At 34.2% G+C, this 18,769-nt stretch overlaps 1 protein-coding gene across 1 annotated transcript in view; it reads left to right on the top strand.

The window, feature by feature from the left end:
- LOC132557067 (1-phosphatidylinositol 4,5-bisphosphate phosphodiesterase beta-1-like) overlaps window positions 1–18,036 on the top strand; it is a 93,190-nt gene extending 75,154 nt beyond the window's left edge. Inside the window, exons 24-35 of the mRNA XM_060221550.1 lie at window positions 58–162; window positions 579–676; window positions 4,165–4,345; window positions 5,661–5,675; window positions 9,122–9,205; window positions 10,062–10,177; window positions 11,230–11,424; window positions 11,875–11,886; window positions 16,031–16,302; window positions 16,595–16,652; window positions 17,460–17,546; window positions 17,910–18,036. Of these exons, the coding sequence (XP_060077533.1) occupies window positions 58–162; window positions 579–676; window positions 4,165–4,345; window positions 5,661–5,675; window positions 9,122–9,205; window positions 10,062–10,177; window positions 11,230–11,424; window positions 11,875–11,886; window positions 16,031–16,302; window positions 16,595–16,652; window positions 17,460–17,546; window positions 17,910–18,008 (1,322 nt within the window). The 3' untranslated portion in view covers window positions 18,009–18,036. The remainder of the gene's footprint in view (window positions 1–57; window positions 163–578; window positions 677–4,164; window positions 4,346–5,660; window positions 5,676–9,121; window positions 9,206–10,061; window positions 10,178–11,229; window positions 11,425–11,874; window positions 11,887–16,030; window positions 16,303–16,594; window positions 16,653–17,459; window positions 17,547–17,909) is intronic.
- The last annotated feature ends 733 nt before the right edge of the window (window positions 18,037–18,769 follow it).

Raw genomic sequence — 18,769 nt, 5'->3', positions numbered from 1 at the left:
TATACCTAGTCCTGATGACAAGAAATTATGGATCAAAATTTTTGACTGTTCTTGCAGGTTACCGCCATCTTCCACTTCGGAATGAATGTAACCTGCCTCTCCTACTACCCAGTCTCTTTGTCTACATCAATGTCATGGACTATGTGTCAGACCAGTTTGCTAGTAAGTGTTGTAGGACTTGGGGACTTAAGGGTCAAAACAGCTCAATCAGAAATCAGTGATTTGTGATTTGTACTTACACAGTTTTAATTGAGAACAAAAAAACAAGTGTTTGAATTCTCTGATATTATTTAGAATTTTAAGTGTGGCTTTTTTGCCTTTGGAACTGGGTCAAGCATATTTTCTGACAGTTTAAACATTGTTTGATAGTCATACCAGAAATACCTATGTGATTAAATTGATTTGTAGTGGACAACCGCCTTAAACGCTTTTCTTTCAGAACTTGAAAAATAGTTTTAATGATTACAATTTGGTAATACACTAGAGGTGTTCTATTAAAAAATGTCATAATTCTTTATTTACTATCATATCATGACTTGACGTGTTCTGCATTGGAGAGTTGCTAATGTTTGTTTCAGTGTTCACGTGGGCATTGAGTAACCCAATACAGTACCTATCACAGCTGGAGAAACGTGATGCACAGTTGAAGATCCTTGAGGACATGGATAATGAAGATGTATGTATTTATAGGTCTCTAGTGTGTTTTATGGGGGCTGTGATAGTGTATTTGATGGGGGGCTGTGATAGTGCAGACAAACCCTGCTTCAAAATGATGTTGGTTGTTCACTTGGCGATATACTCAGTAAATCTGTTTGACATTTTTTTAATTGGCAAAATTTTGGAATACTGTGATACAGATGAGACCAGGGGTCTCTTTAACATACCAAAGCAACTTGAAGTGGTGCAGGATTATACAGTCACTTTCTGAATATTTGATTTATGTGAAAGGATTTGCTGATTATAGACTTGAAAGTGTCGACCAAAATAATTACGATTATAACAAAATAAAAAAATGATAAATCTTTATTATGGTATTAAACAGAGGCAAACATTCATATTATTTGGCTGGTAGCACACTGGAATGATAAATCTTTATTATGGTATTAAACAGAGGCAAACATTCATATTATTTGGCTGGTAGCACACTGGAATGATAAATCTTTATTATGGTATTAAACAGAGGCAAACATTCATATTATTTGGCTGGTAGCACACTGGAATGATAAATCTTTATTATGGTATTAAACAGAGGCAAACATTCATATTATTTGGCTGGTAGCACACTGGAATGATAAATCTTTATTATGGTATTAAAAAGAGGCAACGATTCATATTATTTGGCTGGTAGCACACTGGAATGATAAATCTTTATTATGGTATTAAACAGAGGCAAACATTCATATTATTTGGCTGGTAGCACACTGGAATGATAAATCTTTATTATGGTATTAAAAAGAGGCAACGATTCATATTATTTGGCTGGTAGCACACTGGAATGATAAATCTTTATTATGGTATTAAAAAGAGGCAACGATTCATATTATTTGGCTGGTAGCACACTGGAATGATAAATCTTTATTATGGTATTAAAAAGAGGCAAACATTCATATTATTTGGCTGGTAGCACACTGGAATGATAAATCTTTATTATGGTATTAAACAGAGGCAAACATTCATATTATTTGGCTGGTAGCACACTGGAATGATAAATCTTTATTATGGTATTAAACAGAGGCAACGATTCATATTATTTGGCTGGTAGCACACTGGAATGATAAATCTTTATTATGGTATTAAACAGAGGCAACGATTCATATTATTTGGCTGGTAGCACACTGGAATGATAAATCTTTATTATGGTATTAAACAGAGGCAACGATTCATATTATTTGGCTGGTAGCACACTGGAATGATAAATCTTTATTATGGTATTAAACAGAGGCAAACATTCATATTATTTGGCTGGTAGCACACTGGAATGATAAATCTTTATTATGGTATTAAACAGAGGCAAACATTCATATTATTTGGCTGGTAGCACACTGGAATGATAAATCTTTATTATGGTATTAAACAGAGGCAACGATTCATATTATTTGGCTGGTAGCACACTGGAATGATAAATCTTTATTATGGTATTAAACAGAGGCAAAGATTCATATTATTTGGCTGGTAGCACACTGGAATGATAAATCTTTATTATGGTATTAAACAGAGGCAAACATTCATATTATTTGGCTGGTAGCACACTGGAATGATAAATCTTTATTATGGTATTAAACAGAGGCAAACATTCATATTATTTGGCTGGTAGCACACTGGAATGATAAATCTTTATTATGGTATTAAACAGAGGCAAACATTCATATTATTTGGCTGGTAGCACACTGGAATGATAAATCTTTATTATGGTATTAAACAGAGGCAACGATTCATATTATTTGGCTGGTAGCACACTGGAATGATAAATCTTTATTATGGTATTAAACAGAGGCAACGATTCATATTATTTGGCTGGTAGCACACTGGAATGATAAATCTTTATTATGGTATTAAACAGAGGCAACGATTCATATTATTTGGCTGGTAGCACACTGGAATGATAAATCTTTATTATGGTATTAAACAGAGGCAAACATTCATATTATTTGGCTGGTAGCACACTGGAATGATAAATCTTTATTATGGTATTAAACAGAGGCAACGATTCATATTATTTGGCTGGTAGCACACTGGAATGATAAATCTTTATTATGGTATTAAACAGAGGCAAAGATTCATATTATTTGGCTGGTAGCACACTGGAATGATAAATCTTCATTATGGTATTAAACAGAGGCAAACATTCATATTATTTGGCTGGTAGCACACTGGAATGATAAATCTTTATTATGGTATTAAACAGAGGCAAACATTCATATTATTTGGCTGGTAGCACACTGGAATGATAAATCTTTATTATGGTATTAAACAGAGGCAAACATTCATATTATTTGGCTGGTAGCACACTGGAATGATAAATCTTTATTATGGTATTAAAAAGAGGCAAACATTCATATTATTTGGCTGGTAGCACACTGGAATGATAAATCTTTATTATGGTATTAAAAAGAGGCAAACATTCATATTATTTGGCTGGTAGCACACTGGAATGATAAATCTTTATTATGGTATTAAAAAGAGGCAAACATTCATATTATTTGGCTGGTAGCACACTGGAATGATAAATCTTTATTATGGTATTAAACAGAGGCAACGATTCATATTATTTGGCTGGTAGCACACTGGAATGATAAATCTTTATTATGGTATTAAACAGAGGCAACGATTCATATTATTTGGCTGGTAGCACACTGGAATGATAAATCTTTATTATGGTATTAAACAGAGGCAAAGATTCATATTATTTGGCTGGTAGCACACTGGAATGATAAATCTTCATTATGGTATTAAACAGAGGCAAACATTCATATTATTTGGCTGGTAGCACACTGGAATGATAAATCTTTATTATGGTATTAAACAGAGGCAAACATTCATATTATTTGGCTGGTAGCACACTGGAATGATAAATCTTTATTATGGTATTAAACAGAGGCAAACATTCATATTATTTGGCTGGTAGCACACTGGAATGATAAATCTTTATTATGGTATTAAAAAGAGGCAAACATTCATATTATTTGGCTGGTAGCACACTGGAATGATAAATCTTTATTATGGTATTAAAAAGAGGCAAACATTCATATTATTTGGCTGGTAGCACACTGGAATGATAAATCTTTATTATGGTATTAAACAGAGGCAAAGATTCATATTATTTGGCTGGTAGCACACTGGAATGATAAATCTGTTTGCTCAAATGTCTGGACTTGACCAACATTCAAGGTCACAGGGATCAAAAATGATATTGCCCATAGACAGCTTCTAAGTAACCAGGAGACCAAGTTCTGGTATAAAAGGTTATTATGTAGGTAACCTTGAATGTATGTAACCTTGGTCAATGTTGGAATTTAACTTTGACCCACATTTAATGTTCACAGGAGTTAAAGTTAGTAACCATCAAATGAAAACAGGCTGATTCACATATTCCATAAATAATATTTGTGAAATTCTCTTGATTTGTAAATCATAACTGTTGTGATTACTTTTGATAACCATTAGGAGGAGGTATCCGAGAGCTCGGTCGATGGAAACAAGGATGTGTCGAGACAAGACAGCAGTAGCAGTACAGCCAATACCATTCCAGAGAAAAAGACGGAAAAGAAACCAGTAACCAGTAAATCTTCTCACGCAGAAATAAAACCCCAGATCAGTGGTAGTTCAGACACCAGCAGTCCATCAGGTAGGTTATATCTATTTATAGTCATACAGACTACCTGTCATGTTCCATACAAATTCACTGCCTGATTTAGGATAAATAGTATGTACTTATGCAGAGTGTGATGTGAAATGTTTAGTTTAATTTTTTCAAGAAGTTCTTCTTTTAGAGTAAGTGTTTTGAAATAGCTTTAAAAATTTCCTCTTTCAAACAATCTGAGCTGCTTATCTAAACTTGAAATTTAAAATTCTTCTGAAAAGAGGGAACTTACAGGTAGATAGTGAAATAACAGAAATAGGTATTTGAGATATGTTGATTACTTGGCAGCACATTCATTCTAGGGGTCTTCTTACATTTAGACAATTTTAACATGAGCCATTGAATGGTTATACAATGATAAAATTGATTTATGTGTAGTCCTGTGAAGTTAAGACAGTGTATACTTTAGTCACATATTAAAGATCCCCACCAATGCACTTGAATCTATAAGTAATAGCAGCAGGATTAGTAAGAAAACTGTAGAGATAATACTGGGGATGGGGTAGGATGGGGAGAGATAATTTCTAAAATTTTCTAAACATTTGACAGTTAAGGGATTGTTTGAAGACGGTGAATAGGACAAGATTTACTTTCAATAAGTTAGAATTAGTCTTTAGAGACAGAATATGCTTCCACCACTGTAGAGTCACACCAATGTGAAGTTGGCTTTAATGAATTGGCAATGTTGGGTTAGATGCATGGTACAGTGTTGACAGCATGCATCGCCAGATCACTTACGACTTTGAATTAGCACTACATGCATTGTAAGGTGAAAGGGTAGCTTAACATTCATAGCCTGGAGTCTTAAAACTAGGTCAACATGTGTCTTGTCTGTTGTATCTTAGTACACTGTATATATACTGTATACATATCTACACATCCTATACACATTCAGCGTACTATGTATAAATCAGTGTTATTTTTTACTGTACATTTAACTGTAGACTGATGTGGATACATCCAGTCATTTATTCAGTTCAAATTGACTGGGAAATCTTAAGTAAAATATTTGAAATGAAATTTGTGGCTATTGAAAAGATTCCATTGGCAAGCCTATTTTAGAAGAATATTGAAAGTGATAATTGATGAGTATTGGCTGGGAAATATCACTTACAATTAAAATAGATGTTAAGTATATGTGGTGTCGGGGAAGCTTTGAAAAGGCATCATACCCCTCTGTTAGTAGGAATCTATAATGTTCTAATTTGTTGTTTTAGCTAAAGTATTTGTATTGTTTTGTGTTTCCCATATATGTTGGATTCGCATGTTTTAATTGTTTTGTTTTTTTTCTTCCCCACAGATCGCATGTTTTATCGTATGTTAAGTTACAGTTATGTAGCTAGCACAATATATTAACCAGTTACAATATACTCACAACCAGCTAACAACCCTGTTATCTTCTAACGTATACCTAACATTTTCCCCCTCATATATCACCATTTGCAGAAAATATAAGGGATTTTGGTTCTGAGCATAAATCAATATACTGAGTCAACATCTTAATTACCATATGGTCTAGATTTTTAATTGAATATTATAAAACCTGATAATTTCAGTTTTTAGATCATCTGACTGAAGGGTCAAGATGACATATTGTGCATTGTCAGTAGCCAAGCGCCTTCCGCTGTCCATTATCTGCCATCTGTAAACTTTTCTTTTAAAACACTGGGTGGATTTAAATCAAATTTGGTCTGAAACATTGGGGTCGGGGAATTATTTCTTAGATTCAGAAAGTTGACTTAACCTCGAGGGACTTTGGGGCGGGGCTCCAAAAAAGGGAAGCATAAATCTCATCCTTTAGGTTGAATCTTTTTGTGCCAGAATCTAGCTAATGCACAGCTAAGCCAATCATAATGGTACTGTACAGTAGAAAAAATCTAGAAACCCAAATTGTCTTTGAAAAATCTATAGATTTCATAACATTGATTCAGTAAATTTATATTTTTGTCATTTTCATTGTGAACTTAAATAGTCCTATCAAGAAAATTCCATTTCACTGTGACTTTATGTGCTTTAAATTGTAGTTACATCCACTGACATAATGACAGGGAGACCTTGCTTGATGTAGTAACATCCACAGACATAATGACAGGGAGACCTTGCTTGATGTAGTAACATCCACTGACATAATGACAGGGAGACCTTGCTTAATGTAGTAACATCCACAGACATAATGACAGGGAGACCTTGCTTAATGTAGTAACATCCACAGACATAATGACAGGGAGACCTTGCTTAATGTAGTAACATCCACTGACATAATGACAGGGAGACCTTGCTTGATGTAGTAACATCCACTGACATAATGACAGGGAGACCTTGCTTGATGTAGTAACATCCACTGACATAATGACAGGGAGACCTTGCTTGATGTAGTAACATCCACTGACATAATGACAGGGAGACCTTGCTTGATGTAGTAACATCCACTGACATAATGACAGGGAGACCTTGCTTGATGTAGTAACATCCACTGACATAATGACAAGGATACCTTGCTAGATGTAGTAACATCCACTGACATAATGACAGGGAGACCTTGCTTGATGTAGTAACATCCACTGACATAATGACAGGGAGACCTTGCTTGATGTAGTAACATCCACTGACATAATGACAGGGAGACCTTGCTTGATGTAGTAACATCCACTGACATAATGACAGGGAGACCTTGCTTGATGTAGTAACATCCACTGACATAATGACAGGGAGACCTTGCTTGATGTAGTAACATCCACTGACATAATGACAGGGAGACCTTGCTTGATGTAGTAACATCCACTGACATAATGACAGGGAGAGACATCCACTTAATGACAGGGAGACCTTGCTTGATGTAGTAACATCCACTGACATAATGACAGGGAGACCTTGCTTGATGTAGTAACATCCACTGACATAATGACAGGGAGACCTTGCTTGATGTAGTAACATCCACTGACATAATGACAGGGAGACCTTGCTTGATGTAGTAACATCCACTGACATAATGACAGGGAGACCTTGCTTGATGTAGTAACATCCACTGACATAATGACAGGGAGACCTTGCTTGATGTAGTAACATCCACTGACATAATGACAGGGAGACCTTGCTTGATGTAGTAACATCCACTGACATAATGACAGGGAGACCTTGCTTGATGAAGTAACATCCACAGACATAATGACAGGGAGACCTTGCTTAATGTAGTAACAGTATAGAAAGTGAAAATAAAAAGAATAACCAGATATGATGATGCACCTCTACCTCCGCCTACCTCCACCACAAAACACACTAAATAACAGCACATGTTCCTCCTGATAAATAACATAAACACACAAGAATTGACTGAAGTTTGTATTTATTCATCTCCTATTTGTGAATTAACGTTTGAAAAATGGATATTTTACTTTTTATTTTACAGCCTAAATTATCCTGCGTGAATGAGAAAATATTATTGTGGATATTTTAAACAAGAATTGAGTGATCAACTAATATACACAAAATTGTAGTTTTAGCCTTAAGTTTTTATGCTTTTTCTGTTTCTTGAATGTTTGCTTTCTTAGTAGCACCTCATTATACAAATGTCAAAGTGATCAAATTTTAAAGTAAGTGAGATTTCACATTCAGATACTGAATTTAGGCCTGAGTAATTATACTTTGACATATGATGAGGTGGTACCATACATCCGAGTGTGTCTTACTGCAAAGATTGATATCCACTTAAAGTTGGTCAGTGGCATTCACATTTTAGCTTATGCATTCTTTAAAACTCATTTTCAAAATTTGAACCACCTTAAAAAAACACTTACATGTTGAATGTATAGAGGGAAATGATTTCTTATTAATAATCTATAGAATGTAGCATTTTTCATGTTTTTTTCTCTCACAATTCCAAGACAGATGCCTTTGCAGTTAGACTACTTCTTTACACTGGTGTTTGGCAGGGTACAGTTCCATCTGCCCTGTTAGCTTCAGAGAAGAAGCATTTTGACATTTACCTTGTCAAGCACCTGACTAGCTATAAACTTCTATATAGTAATTACTGACTTGTATAACAGTGTGTATACTACTGCTTAGGGTGGTATTTGTGTTTTTCTGAAATTCTTTGATAGTAGTGTTTCTAGCCCACTAATTAACAGGCTTTATTCATAGACTGTGGTTTAATGTTAGATTTATTCTTACTAGTTTGACTGATCTTTCACACCATTGTAGACTGTATACATTAATACAAAAGTTGTGTAGTAATGTCCTAAAGAAATAGCTGAAGGTATTAGTCATTTATAAAACTGTGTAAACCTTATGTAGTAGTCATCAGTTAAGTAATCAGAGCGGCATGTTTCACATTGTATTATAGCATTAGAAATTGAGAAAATAGACATATTGGCAATGAAACCTTCATCTCATGCTGTTTTTGATGTGGAGACTGTGGTTGGAATTTCCTGATCTGCCTTTAGTAGTTTGTCTCATTTTGCTTTTGTAGCTAGCATGCTTGTTAATACCTTACCTCATAATGGTCACTACGGTCAGTCTTGAAACCGAAACGTCAGTCTTATAACAGTAACAGATATTGTGGTTATGTATGCTCACATCCAAAAGACATTGTAAGATACATGTGTATTGTTATACAGTGTTAGGTAATTGGATAACGTTTTTCCTACTTGATTGCCAGAGCATGTGAATAAACACAACTGAAAAAGTACACAATTTCTGTTTCTTTTCTTCTTTTTTTTTTTACATTTTTACTTCAAAACACCTCATGGTTCTCAAAATTTGTAGGAATGGTGAGCCAGACTCAACTCCGTAGTGTGAACAGTATAAACAATGAAAACGGAATTAATGCTGCCACCTCTAAACTCAACGGTAAGACATTTCACCTATATAAGTACATATCATAAATATATGTATACTCAACAACTCCAAACTCAATGTTACATATGTTCAACCACACCTAACATAAATATATGTATATTTAACAACTCCAAACTCAATGTTACATATGTTCAACCACACCTAACATAAATATATGTATATTTAACAACTCCAAACTCAATGTTACATATGTTCAACCACACCTAACATAAATATATGTATATTTAACAACTCCAAACTCAATGTTACATATGTTCAACCACACCTAACATAAATATATGTATACTCAACAACTCCAAACTCAGTGTTACATATGTTCAACCACACCTAACATAAATATATGTATATTTAACAACTCCAAACTCAATGTTACATATGTTCAACCACACCTAACATAAATATATGTATATTTAACAACTCCAAACTCAATGTTACATATGTTCAACCACACCTAACATAAATATATGTATATTTAACAACTCCAAACTCAATGTTACATATGTTCAACCACACCTAACATAAATATATGTATATTTAACAACTCCAAACTCAATGTTACATATGTTCAACCACACCTAACATAAATATATGTATATTTAACAGCTCCAAACTCAATGTTACATATGTTCAACCACACCTAACATAAATATATGTATATTTAACAGCTCCAAACTCAATGTTACATATGACTTCTGATTTAAAGAGATTTCACAATTATCTTATAGCTGAAAACATGTATACAATTACCCAAACATAATATTAATGATGTACAGAAACTTACAAGTTTTCTCAATTTAAATCAATCCTAACTTGTAACTTGTTATATGTAGATCTATTTATCTTTCAGATCCAGCCATTTTACAACCAACACCTTTAGCGGAGCTCAAACAACAAAAACCCTTCCTTAAGGCTCTAAGTAAACGAGACAAGGAACTAGAATCTCTAAAAAAGAAGCATGAAAAAGTATGTAGTTATCAGCGCTGACTTAAACCAGGCCTGGTTTATATATATCTACAACATTGGATCTAGTTTCTCTTTACAAATGTCATAGTTTAATTACCTATTATAATGTTAAAATAAGTAATTTACATTAATAATAAATTTGATGACTTTTCCTTTTTAAATTTGAGGATAAAATTATATCATTTGATGATTAATTTATTTGAAGCTTTCTAGTGTCATTTTAGAATTTATTGCGGTTTTAGATATTGACTGAATTTTGCTAGTGTCGAGTTTAGTTTGAATTTGTTTCTACAGTGATGATGATGTACAAAAATGTAAACTTCATCTGCTCATTATCATCTAGAAGCAGAGATTGGATTCTCGACTGTTTAAAGTGTTGTTTGTAACCTACTTATATAATTACTTGAATTTATTATGTGAAGAAAATATGATGCAGATAAAAATGAAAGCGGTATCTGCCTACAGCTGAATTATATAAATCTCTGTACTAGGAATGAAAGTGATGGTGGGAGAGGGTTAGGATGCCTAGAAGTGCTTCTATTTGTCATAAGATGATGGTGTGATATTGGCTGATTTGGATTAAGGATGATATATGTACTTAGGAAGTAAAACATTTTAGTACTGCTTTGTTCAAGGATATTAGGATATTTGTTCTTCAATGAGGAATGGAAGAAAGAGTTGGTAAGAAAAGTCAGTTGTTTACAATCCATATTTCTGAAAGAAAATGATACTTTTCAGATCAATATTTATAAATAAAGACAAAGCATGGTTATTTTAAGTATCTCCATATTCTTTTGGACAATATATGATATGAAATTGGATGATGGATGATATGATTAGATTGGTAGCTATTTAGAGAAAAACAATGTAAGCAGTGTTTCTTTTTTCAGTCTAAATTAATCAAATATATCTCAAGGAATGTAAGAATTAAGAAAGATAATAATGGAGTATCAGAGTAGAGTGAAATTGGATTGTGATGTTGACATCCATCAAATGGCGATTAGGGCATTCTTGGAAAGCAAACATGCGGCATAAAGTTTGTGTGTTTACAGGTGAGGGATGGTGTTAAGGAGGTACATGACACACAGCTGGATAAACTATTGCGTACACAGGTGAAGGCAAAACGTAGTCTGGAGAAGACCAACAGTAAAATCCTAGAAAAGGCCAAGAAACATGGAAACAAAGAAGAAGTGGAGCGTAAAACCTCCATGGAGTATGATAATCTTCTGACCGGCCATGAGGTCGAGGTATACCTCATCCCTCCATAACCAATATTTCTTTTGTTTACAGGCAGAGCTAGCACCTCACATAATTGTTCTTCATATCAAAATGTTCTTTATAAAGGTCACAAAGTATTGTCTTTAAAATATTTGTTATTACTTGATCAAATTCAATCTGTTTTCTACCTTATTATATACAAGTAAATATATTAAACAGAATTTTTTTATTTGAAAGATTTTCTGAGAGTATCATGAAAAGAGCAGATGTACTATTTATTTACCACTTTCCTTATACAACTGTGCTGATCTGTAGACAAGACAGTAGACTGTGACCTTTCGGGTAACATTTTGAATAAGAACACAATGTGATTCCGGAAATGAGATTTAACAAATGAAGACAATATGACAGATAACAAATATTCAATTTATTTTAATTATATTCAACTGACTTGCAATATCTTCTTGTTTTTATTTTAGCAAAAGTCCAAGGTAACTGTTCTGAGGATTTGCGTGGCATAATCACGAAACAGGCTTAGCAACCTTGGTTCACTGTTCCCTGGCCTCTGTACGCTCCTAGGCAGGGATCAGTTTTCTTTTCTTGCTTCAATAATTATTACTTTATGAATTTTTGCTAACTATGTTTCCTTTTTCTATAATTTCCTTTTCTCTCCATATAATTAACCAGTAGATTGTTTTGATTTTGCTTCCCAAGATTTACATCAATATTTTCTATAATCAGCCACAAGAACACATGCTTAAGGAAGTAACATAAAACGTCATACAAGTTGTCTGTATCACAAGAGCTTAGAAACACTTCACAATTATATCCTCCCTGAAAACGGTTCACTGACCTGTCCTATACTCTTGTCAGTTCACCACCTGATGTGTATCTACATTACATTGTCCTGACCCAAACTTACACTGGTTCAATAAACAAGAGTACAACACTGCATCAATCTAAACACCAGGAAAGTGTATTAAATGCCATTTTTGTATATTGACCTTATTTCCAAGGTCAAAGCAGTATTTTAGGTCAGAGGTCAGTTTGCTTTAACTTTGTGTCAGTCTTACTTATTATTGAATATAACTTAATATACAAAATACGAAGTACTTCATATCATGATGCCAAATTGCAGGAATAAACTGAGTTATCCAAATTGACAAATTTCCAGGTCTTCATCTCTTCCTGAATTATAAATGCATCCAATTGCATGGACATTTTAATGTTAAGTATTCTTTAATTTCCTTTTTATTGGCTATGTATAAAGTCCTTTTGGAATGCAATTTTTTGATCTTATTTTACCTGCAGTTTCATTTTGCATCAAGGAGAAATGGTTCTCTTTTGTCCCTGGTTGTTTGTGTCTGAGGTGTGTTCGTATGGTACAATTGATGGGTACTGTTGCTCTTTGGTGTTTTAGTATTGTAAGATGATTCCAATGTGCCTGATGCTTCCTTAGCTGTTCAAATCATTAAAGCCTTATTTTCTTACATCAAGCATACCTGTGTGTACCTGGAGGATGTTATCAGCTGGTGACTTGTCATTATAACTATTCACTGTAGAAGAACAGGACCTTCAATAAGGCTTAGTTCTGATGAGATAAAGTATATGATACAAGAATCAGGTTTTTACAAGAAAACATTAAAAGTTTTGTTAATCCAGTATCACAACCAAGTGCTATGATAACCAAGATAAAACATGGACAAATGAATGTTTGAAATGTCAGTAGTATAATCAATGATAAACTATTATGAATGGTTACCATACTAAGGCTTGGTTACCATACTTAAGCTTGGTTACCATACTAAGGCTTGGTTACCATACTTAGGCTTGGGTACCATACCAGGGCTTGGTTACCATATTAAGGCCTGGTTACCATACTTAGGCGTGGTTACCATACTAAGACTTGAATACCATACTTTAGCTTGGTTACCATACCAGGGCTTGGTTACCATACTTAAGCTTGGTTACCATACTAAGGCTTGGTTACCATACTTAGGCTTGGTTACCATACTAAGGCTTGGTTACCATACCAGGGCTTTGTTACCATACCAGGGCTTTCCCATCTTCAGATGATCTCAACAGTAATGGCTTAACTCTGCCTTGGAAACTGTTACAAGTTGCATGAACAGATTACTGTTGGCTACTATTGGTAATTAGTACTGGTTACTACTGATAACTGCTAATTACTTCTCATAACTATAGATAACTAATGATAATTATCGGTAACTATTGGTAACCTACTGGTAACAGTTGGTTACTGCAGATAACCACTGGTAACTACTGGATACTGCTGTAACTTATTAGTAACTATTCTCTTCTACTGTTATGTACTGGTAAATGTGGGTTACTTGTGATAACTACTAGTAACAAATGGCTACTGTTGATAACTTCTGGTAACTTTGTTACTGCTTGTAACTACAGAACTAGTAGCTATTGGTTCCTACCGGTAACTATTGACCATCACTGACAACTTCTGATGAACACATATTTTCTAACCCATCTGTAATACTCTTTGGATTTATGGATTGTTTTTGAGGTGGGAAGATTAAACATAACAGGATCAGTGATTTAAGTTAGGATTTCATAACAGTATTATGCCTGGTACTGATTTAACATCTGAAACTATGCCTAATACTGACTAAACACAGGTATTTCTAGAGAACATTGACAGGTAAAACACTATAGCTTATACTGACTAAACACAGGTACATCTAGAGAACATTGACAGGTAAAACACTATACCTAATACTGACTAAACACAGGTACATCTAGAGAACATTGACAGGTAAAACACTATACCTAATACTGACTAAACACAGGTACATCTAGAGAACATTGACAGGTAAAACACTATACCTAATACTGACTAAACACAGGTACATCTAGAGAACATTGACAGGTAAAACACTATACCTAATACTGACTAAACACAGGTACATCTAGAGAACATTGACAGGTAAAACACTATACCTAATACTGACTAAACACATGTACATCTAGAGAACATTGACAGGTAAAACACTATACCTAATACTGACTAAACACAGGTACATCTAGAGAACATTGACAGGTAAAACACTATACCTAATACTGACTAAACACAGGTACATCTAGAGAACATTGACAGGTAAAACACTATACCTAATACTGACTAAAAACAGGTACATCTAGAGAACATTGACAGGTAAAACACTATAGCTTATACTGACTAAACACAGGTACATCTAGAGAACATTGACAGGTAAAACACTATACCTAATACTGACTAAACACAGGTACATCTAGAGAACATTGACAGGTAAAACACTATATCTAATACTGACTAAACACAGGTACATCTAGAGAACATTGACAGGTAAAACACTATACCTAATACTGACTAAACACAGGTACATCTAGAGAACATTGACAGGTAAAACACTATACCTAATACTGACTAAAAACAGGTACATCTAGAGAACATTGACAGGTAAAACACTATAGCTTATACTGACTAAACACAGGTACATCTAGAGAACATTGACAGGTAAAACACTATACCTAATACTGACTAAACACAGGTACATCTAGAGAACATTGACAGGTAAAACACTATACCTAATACTGACTAAACACAGGTACATCTAGAGAACATTGACAGGTAAAACACTATAGCTTATACTGACTAAACACAGGTACATCTAGAGAACATTGACAGGTAAAACACTATACCTAATACTGACTAAACACAGGTACATCTAGAGAACATTGACAGGTAAAACACTATACCTAATACTGACTAAACACAGGTACATCTAGAGAACATTGACAGGTAAAACACTATACCTAATACTGACTAAACACATGTACATCTAGAGAACATTGACAGGTAAAACACTATAGCTTATACTGACTAAACACAGGTACATCTAGAGAATATTGACAGGTTCAAACTCATATTAAGTGCTGACTAATATCAAAATCTTCGACTAAAATGTGTGCTGCTATTGTAAATCAGGAAAAGACTGTATGATGTCATTGATATCACTTTGCACCCTCTTGTAAACAAGTTCTAATGCCAGAATAGAATGTTTTCACAATCTATTGTCATATCTATTCTGTACTGTTACTGATTTTGATTAAATGACTTAGCATATAACTGAAGCGTAGTCAGTATCAGCTAGTTTTATCTCTGATATAAGGATTTTATCTCCAATCCTAGTGTTATACCATGTAGGTACTACATAGGCTAATATTAGGAGATATACACTCTGATCTCCATCTAACTTAAGCAGGGTTGATTTAATCATGATGAAGTTCATTGTTGAAGTTAAAGTTAAATATCTTTCATTACATCATCTTTATCAATGTTGATATGTAGTTTTTGTATTAGGTCAAGCTGTTTAACATATGAAGCAGAATAATGTTTTGATAAAGAATTTGGGCCAAGATAATGACAACACCGCTACCTTTAATAATGATATATTATTTTATGATATTTTAATGAATTCTTTTCAAATGTGCTCTGAATTTAAAGTCAATGTTATACATCAAGCATTAAAAAAATCAAGAAAATTGTGAAAGATTATCTTAGAACACCGATACTGACCTAGAAAGCAGCGAGATAAATTTGACCTTTGACTTCTGTTGCAGCATAAGGAGTTACGGAACACACAGACAGAAATGTTTGTGTCCATTAGTAAAGAACATTATCAAGCAGAGCTAGAGATATACCAGCGCCACCTGGAGCCTCTGTACACCACTCTCAAGGAAATTATGGAAACAGACCACAAAAACCATCTTAAGAGGCTCAGTGATGTACATGATACTGAAGTAAAAAAACTTACCGATGACATGGAAGCTTCAAGACAAAAAGATAATAAGCAAATGAGCAAGCAGTACAAGGATAAAGAGGAAAGAGCCAGGTATGTTGATGTTCTAGATATCTCTGATGTACATAATGTAATTACCTTGGTTACAGGTAATGTAATTACAAAGGTTACAAATGATGTAATTACCTGGGTTACAAATGATGTAATTACCTAGGTTACCAATAATGTTATTACCTACGTTATAGCAAAGAATCACTGTCCTTTATCAGGTAAGTAGTGGCGTAAGGACATGTCTTCTTGTGATGTATATAATGCATGGAGTCAGATTGATTCATTAACCAAAGGTTGTTTCTCTGGTGCTTAATTGTTTTCCTGTTTTTTTCAGACGAAGACGTGAAGCACAGCTGAAACATGTAGATGCAGTAGTTGAGCGAAGAAGAAAGGTAATCACACTCAATTAAGTGTACATTGTCTTTTCCTGAATGAGATTTCATATATGATGTTTTAAAGTTTTTAATTGTTGAAATTTTTATTGGGATGAATACTCAAATCAGTGTATGTCACAAACACAATATTTATCTATCCATACAACCAGAGATCAATAGGATATATTGTTGTTGCTCTTGAGAGGTTACCCCAAATCTGTCAATATCTTCAGTTGTGTTTGGCAGATATTAATCAAACTTCAAACATTGCCTCCTGACTCAAGACTTTGGTTTGGTATTGCTTTCAGTTCAGAAGGTGAAAGGTTAAAGTTACTTTCACTATAAATAAAGATTTAGCTTCTGCGTAGTACACAGAATTCTATTGGATCATGTACCTCTTGATTGCTTATAATGTTTTGAAAGTTCAAGGTCATGTTCTCTGGAATAATCAGTAAAAGTGGTTTCGGTACAGAATAAGGTTTCTGCTTTGAAGGTCGTGTGTTCAGAACTATACTCTACAGAATAAGGTTTCTGCTTTGAAGATCATGTTCTCAGAATATATATACTCTACAGAATATGGTTTCTGCTTTGAAGGTTGTGTGTTCAGAACTATAAATACTCTACAGAATAAGGTTTCTGCTTTGAAGGTTGTGTGTTCAGAACTATAAATACTCTACAGAATAAGGTTCCTGCACAGTGGTATTTTGTAATACACATGAGTATACAGACAGGACAACAGAAGAGCTCTTGCTGTTTGTACTTCATCAATTAGTAAATTAATACAAGTATATGAGCTACATTACATCCATCTGTATATGTTTACAGCTTAGTGATATACTTGCCAAGAAGATAGAAGAACTGAACAAAGCTCTGGAAGGTATTGTAGAGGAATTTGAACAAGAAAAACTGCAGGTAACTATATGATTTAGACTTATACCGTGAACAAAAATTATTAATATATTTGTGAATCCATTCACTAGTTCTCCATAAGCATCTCACTTCACAGTCAGATCCTGATCAAACTATTTGAATGTTTTTTTTGGTAACATCCCAAGGAAATGTAGATTGCAGAGTTAGGTGAAATAGTTAGTGTATATGTCTACGCCAGTATTTTACCAATAGAGTTACAAGACCGCTATTGTATTTCTATCCTGTTTACTTCTTTATTAAGAGATCAACAGAGCAGAAATTGATGATATGTTTTGAATGTAAGACAATAGAAATATAGAACAATTGTAGGTCAGCTGGTAGCATTTGAATATTTGTGTTGTGCAGGCCCCAGAAAAGTTGATAGCTGAGTTTGAGGAGAAATGTGAGAAATTAGCGATGCAGCATAAAACTTGTGAGACCGTGGAGGAAAACACGCAGTTATAAGGACCATTTTGACTAGCTTTGTGATACCAAAACCCATGACTCAAAGCCAGGCCACATGTGGTAGCCAGAGGGTCACAACCCTGGAGATGCTGGCAGTCTTTCAGCATATGGAATGTGCCAGCAATCATTGATAAATGGATCAACAAGATGGTCGCCCTGGCAACCATTAACACACTGGGATCAATTTGTTTGTCTCGGCTCAGGTGGCAAAGTGTTCCACCTACAGCGACCATCTCTTCATTGGCGTCCAACCCTGTCTGGAATACAGAGTCATGGCTGCCAGTCTTTACAATATAAGGATACAGAATGCTGTAAAAGAGGTTCCAGTTGATTCCTTCATTATATGCATCAGCAATTTTTTACACAAAAGGAACAAGAACAACAGTGATTTTGACACTTTAACCAAAGTTGAAAACACAAAAACCAACTTGTTTGATCTCTTCATTGCAAGTCATTTAAATTGTTTTACAACTAAATATAGCCACTTTTACAACATTCTGTTATCATAACTTGTATACTTATATGTCTTTCTTAATGCTCCAAACAAACCATACCAAGACATTAGAGTTTGGCGCAGTGTGTTATATGTATATGTGGTGTCTAAAGGTTTAGATAGAATCAGGTGTAGTTTGTAGTGCGCAATACATCAACATTACTACAATGGACTGACAGCAGTGTGGGATATCTACCCAGTAAGTGTTATTATCGGTAGCAAATACCAAAATATGTAAGTAACTGTCTTGTCATCGTGTAGTGCCCAG

The sequence above is a fragment of the Ylistrum balloti genome, unplaced genomic scaffold (genome assembly GCF_031769215.1).
Source record: "Ylistrum balloti isolate Yb309-2 unplaced genomic scaffold, AGI_CSIRO_Ybal_v1 Utg370620, whole genome shotgun sequence".
Lineage (NCBI taxonomy): Eukaryota > Metazoa > Mollusca > Bivalvia > Pectinida > Pectinidae > Ylistrum > Ylistrum balloti.
The sequence above is the reverse complement of the archived record's forward strand: the minus strand, read 5'-3'. Positions and strand labels throughout refer to the sequence as shown.